This window comes from Embiotoca jacksoni, unplaced genomic scaffold (assembly GCF_022577435.1).
Source record: "Embiotoca jacksoni isolate LCO1_2020_lvr unplaced genomic scaffold, fEmbJac1.0.p SCAF_2, whole genome shotgun sequence".
Taxonomy (NCBI): Eukaryota; Metazoa; Chordata; class Actinopteri; family Embiotocidae; genus Embiotoca; species Embiotoca jacksoni.
In genome coordinates, this window is record NW_027185340.1 from 2,705,999 (window position 1) to 2,717,044 (window position 11,046).

The 11,046-nt window shown below is 40.3% G+C and overlaps 1 protein-coding gene across 2 annotated transcripts; it reads right to left on the reverse strand.

The window, feature by feature from the left end:
* Nucleotides 1-758: 758 nt before the first annotated feature.
* slitrk5b (SLIT and NTRK-like family, member 5b) lies at nucleotides 759-7,348 on the reverse strand. 2 transcript variants are annotated; one of them, XM_069153916.1, is made up of 2 exons: nucleotides 7,071-7,348; nucleotides 759-6,614 (listed from the first exon to the last, which is right to left on the reverse strand). In XM_069153916.1, exon 2 carries the CDS (start codon nucleotides 6,559-6,561, stop codon nucleotides 3,958-3,960), a length of 2,604 nt encoding a protein of 867 aa, XP_069010017.1. In that variant the 5' UTR covers nucleotides 6,562-6,614; nucleotides 7,071-7,348; the 3' UTR covers nucleotides 759-3,957. The 2 variants fall into 2 exon arrangements, with proteins under 2 accessions (XP_069010017.1, XP_069010016.1); XM_069153915.1 differs by having other exon boundaries at nucleotides 7,062-7,348.
* Nucleotides 7,349-11,046: the final 3,698 nt, after the last annotated feature.

Genomic DNA, 11,046 nt, shown 5'->3' on the forward strand with positions numbered 1-11,046 from the left:
CATCTTTTATGCACGATGTGTACAATTTCGGGATAAGCAAAAGGACAGTAATCACATATATGACAAAAATCGGAGTTTCAGACGTGTTCAAACTCCGTGCTGACATCGCACTTCTAACTCTGGATTGTTTTTCTGTGTCAGGTAATTGGATGTTTCCATGGATACTGGGCTTCCAGAAAAGCTATTTCTGCAAAGAATGTCTGCTAGCATATGCATGCAGATGTGTTCCAACTGCACAGCTATTGTAAGGTCAGGTCTTCAGTGTTAAACACACCCACCACAAATACATCCTTCGTTGCTACGAGAAGCTCCATATCCAGCATTTTGAACTCAAACATGACCAAGAAACTCAATTTTGTAACACTGCCCGAGGCCTGTTCGTCTTCTGCTGTTTGTGCAGCTGTTCCAACACTTGGGGCATCAGATAACCATTTCATTTATGCATGACATAATTGATCGTGTAAGTGTTTGGTCAAAGTTACTTTGAGTGTGACAAGAGTAAAACTCTGCCATCATCACTAACTTGTGCCATCTTGTTGTTGATTATGTAACGCAGACCTTTCTCATTATTTCCCATTTGTCTAAATGCAATGACAGACACTTGATCTGAACATTTGAAGTAGATATTGTAATTTCAGTAATGTTCTGAAAATGCCAATGGCTTTCTGCAACATTTTAACATCTGTCCTCCCTGTGCGCTGACATTTCCACAAACAACATGGTTCAGAGTGTGAAGGGAAGACAAATACAACAGTGTATCAAATGAATGCATATCTTTTATTCATTAGCTAACAACTAAAGAAACAGCACATTGTAGATATATTTAACCCACATATTCCTAGTTGTACTGTGTTTTTGCAATAAAAGACCAGGTTTTTGCTTTTCAAAGATGGTGCAGGTTTGCATGAAAAATAAATGCTGATGAAGTGTTCTATTTACAAATCAGAGGTTGACACAGAAAGTCTCTGTTTCATGTGGAAACCGAACGAAACAAATAAAGCGAACATAAAGAGTTGGAATAAGAATAAGACACTGACTTCACCTCTTCTTCTTTGCAAATTCAACATCTGCACATAGTACACACAGAACAGTCACATTTCAATTTAACATATTTTTGGAATATTGGTATTTGTAGTCTCACGTGACAAAAAAGTCTGCATTTGGTTAATGATTACAAAAATCTGGACAAGAAAACAAAACAAAAAATTCTGTTATATTATATACAGTGAATACTGTCTTTCATTACACGGTTGCCTTTGCAAAATTCTACAAATTGAAAGAAACTTCATGATATATAAAATGTTAAAAGTTTGAAATCTTCCTCCGACTACTACATTATATGCCCTTTAAGTAATGTATCATTTACTTATCTGTAGCATTAGTGTGGATGTACAAAATTTACGACACGTATAGTAAAAGAATTATCAATTTGAGAACTGAAAAAATTCAACTAAATGCCAGCCAGTGTTCACAACAAAAAACATTTTGTGTGTATCTGTCTGTGCATGTTTACAGTGTTTTCACCACTAGGTTCACAGCAATATACAGCATTGATTACAGACACACCTGTGTAGGTACACATCATGCTTCACTGTGTCAATTCAGTTCATTTGATCTAACACATCTCCAAAAAGCAGAAACAGGTCAAGTGACAAAATAATCAGAAAATGACTTCGGACATATGAAAGGCAACACACCAAGACTGTATCCTTGGTAAACAGCATGACTAATGCTGCACTGTAATATTCTGTGACATGCAGACAGGGTCCAGATAAACATGTCCTCCAAATAGCTGAGTTAAGATTTCAGGTTCAGTGCATAATACTGCATATGATGTGAATTTACTGTATGTATTAAACTCCCAGGGAAAGTCACATTTCTTGGCTTAAACTATTTACCCAGAAATTGGTTAAATTACATTATGGCTGGATGATGTGCTTAGTTTCCCTTAGAGCATAGAAAGTTTTTATGCATGAAGACTACTATCCATTCAGCTGCTGCATTCATCTGTTGTGCTTTTCAGTGTGAGAGCTAAAGCTCAAGCACATCTTCACACGTGTTACACTACCCATCAATTCCTCCCTGAAAAAGAGAGAAACAGAAACTGCTAATTGCAATCAAATTGCCTGTTTTCATTATGACCCAAAACCAAACAGATGAAACCAACAATGCCAAGTAGTGAGACAGCATTTTCTCTCATGCAATACACAAAAATCCACTCAGTACTCCCTTAAAATCACATGTGATTAAAAATATATGAGGTTTTAGAATAAATGAATAATACAAACAGTGGTACAAAAGTACCTCTGAATATTTATGTTAAATTTGAAATGAACAGTTATGGGATGTGATAGTATTATTTAATATCATGTTTATGGGAGTCAGTTGGTGACTGAACAATGGGCATTTTGTACAGATTGTCTAAGTATAATCTATATCTATGCATAGTGCAAGACTTAACATATGTAACCTGTATGCACTTTTCAAACCCATTTCTATGGCTATATGCACGTGTTACTATGTTGTGCATCTCAGAAAGTGACATCATTGTTGACCTGTAGAAGTCAATAGTGCATTTTTCATAAAAAGAAAAAAAAAAAATCATCGAATAAATAAATGAGAAAAAGCTCAATATTCATATTTGTTTGTATAAAAATATGCAGTCATTTAAAATATGTTTATATAGGCCTCAACTGAATTTCCAAACTGACAAATATGGAGATATATCAGAGTCCCATTGTATTGTAAATCTATTCAAATGTGTTGTAACTTGATCATAATTGTAGATGTATTCAGTATATAACATTTTTGTTTTGCTGTACCCTTCTGGGTGTCAAAGTTTGCATATATATTACTTTTTTCATTTGTGGACTGCTTTGGTAGTGGTACAAGTAATGAGACTATGTTCATGTCAAATGCGAGAAACTGCATTTGTACAAATTTGTAATATATAAAATAGAACTAGTTAAAGCTCATTGTCCTTTAGTTCTAATAAATCTGAATACAGCTGTAATTATAATCTTTTAGTTACAACATTTTTGAGTGCATTTATAATACATTACATTTGAACTCGATACAAGTGCAACATGTGTCCTTAATCCACAAGTGCTGTTGGTTTGGAGATGAGGACCACCACTGATTTTTCACTGTTTATGCATTTGGCCAGTTTTTTAGGGTATTAATGATTATTCTCCTAGAAAAAGAGAGCAGAGATTTACTGGTCTCATAATCCGTGATTTCAGATATTCCATTAGAATTAGTTTCATGATCTACTGCACTTAATATTATGATCCCACAGCTTTACATCCTGGAGGACAAACTGCCGGACTAAATGCATCTGGCTCACATTTTCCAAACAGATATACAGACCACGTGACTTTTGTCTACACCTACATGCAGGTCATCTTCATGGTTAGTGATAAATCTACCAGCAGAATACATTTGATTTAGTCACACATATGAGCTTTGTTTGCGAACAAATTCAAAAAGACAGAATTGGCAAGGCATTCATGTATCCGTGACAAATAAATGGTTTATTTTGGGACAGGAACATGTCGTCTGCATGGCTCATTACCACTCATAAAATGCAGCTAATTTGAGAGTTAAAGCTCAGTCTCACATTATTGTCAATGATACAGCTCCAGGATGTATTTTATGATGGGATGAGTCACAGGAGCCCTGAATGTGTGGTTGCTTGTTCATATTTACACATTTAAACCAAACTGTTTCACAACACAGGGATTAAGTGTTAAGTGATACTCTGAAATGAGCAGTGTCCCCCTTAATTACTCACTTCTGTAGGGCATGACTCCCAGAAATGCATTCTGTAGCTCACAATGTACTGTACTCAGTTGAGAAAACAATAATGCCTGTTTTTTAAAAACCTCTTTTTACTCCTGATTAAAATGGAAACGTTGCACAAATGTGTCCACTCTGGCCATCTGTTGGCCAAGTCCTTTAAAACTGAGTGAATGTAGTTCGTTTTTCCAGAACCTCAAGGTAGTCTGGATCAATATGGAGCTTTGCTTTCAGTTCCCAGTACTCGCTCCTGTTGGGCTCCACATAAACAGTACTTGGTGTTGCACAATAGAGTATCGTCTGTTGTATTCTCTCTGGGTGGACGTATTGATGCCTTGCATCAAAGTCTGAGGTATACTGATTCGAGGAGTGCGCTGTATGCCTGCACGGCAATGTATTGCTGTAGCGCCTGTGCTTGTCAGGCTCAAGCACATCTCTATAGTAGCATGGATCATCTCGGTGAGGGGTGGCGGGTTTGTTAAGAGGCTCTGGAGTGGTGGTACTGTACTCTGAGCTTATTACATTACTGGCTGCCTCCTCATCCGAGTTCCCCAGAAAAGCACCGCTCAACTCATCAAAGTCTCGAAATCCATCCACCGATTTGTTGTCCGTCGGGGTGTGGGCAGTAGTTCTGCTGGTGGATTCTGTGGGAGGTGGGATATACTCGTACACGTGTCCAGCAGATGTTCTGACTTTGGGGATGGATCCCTTTTTGTAAAGGCCATATTCTATGTTGAGGGAGCTAATGCAAGCATTCATGGAGATATTCTGCTCCTTCTGGCTCTTCTGGTGTCTTTTTTTCATCGCCACAAACAATCCCGCAGCCACAAACACAGACATAATGAAGATGAGGAGAAGGGCAAGAATCATCACAGATAAAGGAATGGTGCCATATTGAGTGTCAGAGTCCAAGGATGTTTCTATGGTGATAGTGCTGCCAGGAAAAGATTCTTCAGACGGCGGAATCATAGAGGCAAGTATATCAGAGTTATTAGGGCAGAAATTAGTTGTCTTGATGTATCGCATATCCTCTCCAGCGAGTTTCTTCGGGGAGCCACAGATGACATTGTTTACAACTGTGCCTGTGCTAAGCTGCTCTAACCACATCTTCAACTCCAGTATGCTACAAGAGCAGTCCCAGGGATTCTCAAACAAATCGACTTGTACCAGTGCTGTAAGCTGATCTAGTACACCACTGACTGGCAGATATCGCAGATGGTTGTTGCGAAGATTTAGTCTGGCTAATGTCAGGCCAGCAAATGTTCCCTCTGGTAAAGTTTTCAGGAGGTTATTGTTCAGAAAAAGAAGCTGAAGTTTGGGTACATGCAGAAAGGTGTCAGAGGTAACCTCTTTAATTACATTGTACTCCAAATATAAGAACTGTAGGCTCTCTAACCCATAAAACATATCAGCTGCAAGTCGGTCTATCAAATTCCCGTTAAGGTAAAGTCTTCGTAGATGTGTCAGATCGCCAAAAGCTTTGTCATGAACGCGAGCTATTCGATTGTTACCAAGATGGAGCAAATCTAATCCAGTGGCCTCGATAAAATCGGATCTACGCACCACAGGGATGTAATTCCCTGTGAGATACATCTTTTTGGGATTGTAAGGTTTGGGACTTAAGTCGGAGATTTGCTCGATCTTTCGCTCCTGGCAGTTCACATTCAGGCCAAGGTCAGAAATCTGAAGATTGCAGGTGCAGGCAGCGGGGCAGTCTAAAGGCACGGGGGATTTAGTCTGATATGAAATAATTTGGCCATAATTTTGTGGTTTGTTAGACGGGATGCGAGCAGTGGGTCTTGACTTTAATTTGGCTGACTGCCGAGGTCCCTTCGTGGGTCTTGATGAGGATCGTGCAATTCCGGATGAGGTGAAGGAGGCTGTTACTAAAGTTGGCGTGGTCCTATAGTATGCATCAGTGCTCAAATGTGGCAGCGGTGGCATCTCGTATTCAGCGATTGCTCTCCTCGGGCACAATTCTTGTTTTGAAACCTCATCAAGATCTCTGCCATGAAGCCGAAAAGGGAACTCGCAGACGACATCACCAACCAGAGCTGTGTATGATATGCTCTCAAGCCATGTTTTAAGAGCAATCAACTCGCAAGAGCAGTTCCACGGGTTCTCCTCCAGCTGTAACTCCACGACACTGTTCATGTGCTCCAGCAGACCTGTGTAGGGAAGCACTTTCAGCTGATTCCCCCTCAAGTCTAAATGAGTCAGAGGTACATACTGGAAAATGTTTACAGGCAGAGTAGATATCAAATTGTCATTTAGAATCAGGACCTCCAGATGCCGAAGTCTGCTGAAGGCATTTGGCACCACATGAGTGATATAATTATAATCAATTTGTAGATATTCCAGACTTTCAAGGCCAAAGAAAAATTCCTCCTTCAAGGCATCGATTTTGTTATTGTTTAGATGTAATCGTTTTAATCCTTGTAGTCCATTAAAAGCTCCAGCTTCAACATCAGATATTTCATTATTTCCCAGATGTAAAATTGTAAGTCCTTTGTACTCGACAAAATCATTGGCAGATAGCTTTTTCAGAAGATTCCCAGTAAGCAGCAGATGATATTGAGAGAAGTGCACTGGGTTTATGTCCGAGAGACTTACAATTCCTCTGTTTTCACAGCACACCGTAAGTATCCCTTCTCTCTCCTCACAGGCACACAGTCCTTGACATATTTCTCCATAATGGCCAAACATCTCAACAGTGCATACTGATGTTGCAATCAGCAAAACATATGGAATCCAAAGATGCATTTTCCTGCAAATGACGGCCAAGCTCACAGTCCTCACAGTATCCTCAATGTCATCTAGAAATAAAAGACATAGATGGTGATGTAAAACAAGCAGGCTGCAATGAAAGCAACTTCCACTCAAGAGGCTCTAGTCGGCATGAGTCAAAGCTTCATTTGCTGTTAGCCAGAGGTAACTTCTGTCTGTGTGGCTGCTGATTTAAAAATGGCTCAAACAAAGCAGGATAGAAAGCAACTCCTTCAAGCAATGTAAATAACAAAAAAGCAAGGTCAAAGCAAGACACGGGCACAAAACAATGGTCTAAACCCGCGGTGAGGGGCAGCCACATCGCATTTGCTTGTAGAGACACGAAAATGCAATTAAAAAAAAATACAGCTTTTTGAATGTATGTAAATTACAGATGGTTAGCTGGATTCCTGCATCACAGATCACAATGTAAGCCTTGTCACAGATAAAGGCGGCTTGCATAATTGGTGCCGAACTCTCGGGTGGAATATACATACCTCACGCACATTGATGGAGATGTGGGCTCGTTAGGGACGTCAGCGCATCTTTTTATGTTTAATCCGTCAAAACGAAACAGGAAACACGATCTGTTTTACGCGAGCGCGTTCGTCGTCGCTAATGCACAGGAGAGGATGAAAGAAATGCTGATCAACCATAACTGCCAACTGCTTCTCTTTCACCACGCTGTGCCGGAGGAGACGCGGCTATGCCTGGTAGCGAAGTTGCTTTTCCTCCCTCTCTCCCTCCCTCTCTCTCCCGGTCTCTGTGGACTCACTCAGCCTCTCACTCGGTGGTCGGGAGGATGTCAAGTCATTTCATGCACAAAAGAATCAGCTCACTGGAGCATCATTGCGAAATACCTCCCCCCCCCCCCTCCCCCCCAAAGATCCAGAAGATGTTGACCCAGCTACTTAAAAGATGTTCCCCAAAAATATCAATAATTCACCGGAGCAGGCGCGCTCCCTGCGACTTGTTAAACCGCTTATCATGTTATTCATCCTGAAAACAAACCTTTCACCAGGATGCCAAGTTACATCAGTTTCTCCTAATCTGTCAGTCCTGTAATGTGAGGTGGGAGGAGGAGGAGGTCACTGATGTCCCCGAATCTGTATTTCCTCCTGGCACGAATCGATTATTTTTCAACATGGTAGTTTTCTGTTTTACATCCCTGCTGCTATATTTGGACATCTCGCTCTTGATCAAGACACATCAGATATAAGATGCCCTGCAAGTGTTTCACTGACCTGACTGTGTAACTGTCCATAGCACTTCTGGCAGTAGGCGGTGATGGGTTGTGGGAGTTTTAAAAGGTTAGGTTGTAACAATTTTTATGGTTCAGCCAGAATATTTTGTCAAAATTGAAGGCAACAGCAGTTGCTGAATGAAGTATCACACTGATCCCATTTCAGCTCTGCAAAAGCACCACTAAAGTGCTTATATGGCCTGGCAGAACACCCTTAATAATCATGTCATCCGGTGCATAATGCATGAAGACGGCCAGCAGAGAGTTTGAAAATTAAAAGCGGTGCTCATGAAAGGCTGCAATATTTGTGTGTTTGTAAAAAAAATTGAATGGTAAACTATGAGTCACAGAGTGTGACTCATTGTCCTCACCGAGTGGGTTTTTCACCTGGTCTTGATGAAAACCAAACAGTTACAGAGCGAGTTCTCCAAGAGGTATAATTAGGGGTAATTATTCTGCTCATTTTAATTTATTAGATGCAGCATCTGAACTGGTGGCACATGTTGCAACCGGTATGTCATGTTGGCTTAGTAATGGAGCAAAAGGTAAAGAAAAAGACCTGTTTCTGCCCTTCTCAACCTGATGTGGTGGCATCCATGTGGAAACATGTCAAGTATCATTGCATACCGCTGTGTCCTCGTGAAGCTATATCCATCATCCTCTCCACTTGGCTCTTGCTCACATGGGAGGAGAGCAGGCGCATCAGGGACAATGCCTGTGGCTCGTATTAAAGAGTATGAAGGCTGCATTCAGTGTGCATGCAATTCATTTGTGCTTCTGTTTCCTCTGCCTTCAAAGGTTTTCCCCTCATATTGGGAAAGACCCTCAGCTTGAACTAAACCTCATCATTATACCACTATTTCCACATAAATTAGCATTTATGTTTGTTGCCAGTATGATAAGCAGATTTTGCAGCCAGCTTATATCTCATTGCACTGAAATAGCTTCCGTCGCAAACATGTTTGAAATATTTTCTTTCGATATTAATTTAATATTTCTAATTTAGAAGTCATTTTGTACATTTACATTTTGTTCACGCTCAAACATGTGTGTCCATTTCTTGCAGTATTAAAATTAATTTCTATCCATGGTCCCATTGTGCAGAAGAAACATGAGGCGAGCACAGGCGATGCATGATATGAGCCTCATTTAATAACTCTCCAAGTCTTCCATGACACTGAACATAATCTTCACTAACTGGGAGCAGAAAGCAGCGCTCTCAACACAAACTAAAAAAAACCCACATACATACATACACAAAAAGGGAATCAGTATAACAAATGACTGGAGGAAGATGATGACTAACAATTACGCACTCCAAGGTCAGAAATACACAAATGGAGCTGGAGCCACGCCACACTAGATGATGGGTATCGCTTCTGATATATGTTCCTTACAGATGGTGCGTCTCACTTTGTCATCTGTGTCCAGCTGGAGCAGACAAGAATATTCAGAAGCCAGTAAATTGTTCTGCCGTTGTCTGGCAGGAGTCTTATTGTTGGGACTCTCTCTAGCCTTTGTTGGATCAGTAGTGGTGTGACATAGAAAACAGCCAGACAACACACAGCTAAATACTAAGATTATTACTTCAGCATATTATGCAAGTTTTTTTTTGTTTTTGTTTTTTTGTATTGTAATAGTAATAGTATAGAGTTGTAGTCTAATCAGATAACACACTCGAGCTCTTGATCTTATGGATATTTGGGTAATACGTTATAATACTGCCATAATTCACAGAAGGATTTAATTGGATTATCAACAATTGTTCCACGTTTAGCATTTTAGAGAAAAAGATAAATAAATGATTCCAAGTATTTATATAAATATTGGATACTTACAGTGTTAGGCTACATTACTGGGGAACAAAACTGAAATTTGGCAAAAACAGCAGAACCTGGATGTAATTATACCGTAATATACTATATTTCACAATCTTAATATGCTACCAAAACAGCAGGGATAAAAAAAAAAAAAAAAAAAAATTGGGCTTTTGGAAGATCTTTTAAAACTTGTATGTCATTAAAGAACCAAGGCTAGGTTATAGCAAACACAGTTCTGGGATTGAATCTTAAAATAATAAGGGACGTGTTGTTCCTGCCCCGACCCCCCCGGAGGATCCCGAGAGGATCCCGGCAGGATCCTGTTGTTGGCCTGCAGCCACTCCAGACTTGTCTCCCGCACAATTCCCTGGACTAGTTACCTGATCTGTACAAAGAATAAACACCACCTCATAACACTTGTCAGTTATATATTTACTCATTGGAGACTTCACAGGTTAAACATTAGCATACTGCACAGACAACGTTATCAATCAGGGAGGGGACAAATTACTTATACGTTGGTTCAGGTTGGAATTATTGGTGAGGAAATAGTCACATGAGACTTTGAGAGGCCACTGACGAAGCAGGTGACAAGAAACTGCGAGCTTCGAGGGGAGGATGTTGCAGACAGCCCGACATTGTCATTGACTAAATGAACTGAGGGACCTACTACATGACAGCAATGTCAGTGGAAGAACACTAAGTAGAGAAAGTCTAAGGACACACCACAGCAGAAGAATGTGAATGAGTTTGTAGGGGCCTGAAAAACATCGATGCATGCAAGCAGTCTTAACAGCCGGCACTCTGGATACATACCTCCGAGGGGATGTCTGGCCTCCCTCGAGGAGGTGGGGAAGGATGTCGACCACATTATCAGCAATCACGGATGACGCCGCTCACCCTCCACATGGTGCTGAGGGCCAGCTCCTTCTGGCAGGAAACTCTGTTAATAAAAAGGCACACAAAACCATGTTTTTCATTTCTCCCCACTATCTCTGCTGTTCTCAATCATCTTGCATCATTACAGTGTTTATACTGATGACATACTTATATAATTTATTATCATCCAGTACCATGTGCTCAAACATACAGGCAGGTGACAAATTAAAGAAAAAAACAACAACATTCGAAACACATTTTAAAAACACACTTAAAAGTTTGATTCTGCTGCAGTTATAATTTATTTATTTTTTTGTCTTGGTATGGTGTTTGGCCTCCATGTGCCACCAAAACAGCTTCAATGTGACGTGGCATTCATTTTCCAAGTCTCTGAAACTTTTACTGGAGGGATGGAACATCATTCTCCCAAAACATAATTACTCATTTAGTGTTTTGACGACGGTGGGGAGAGAACTGTCCGACACGTCAGTCACAAAATCTCCCATCGGTGTTCAACTGGGTTGAGTTTGAGTGACTGCA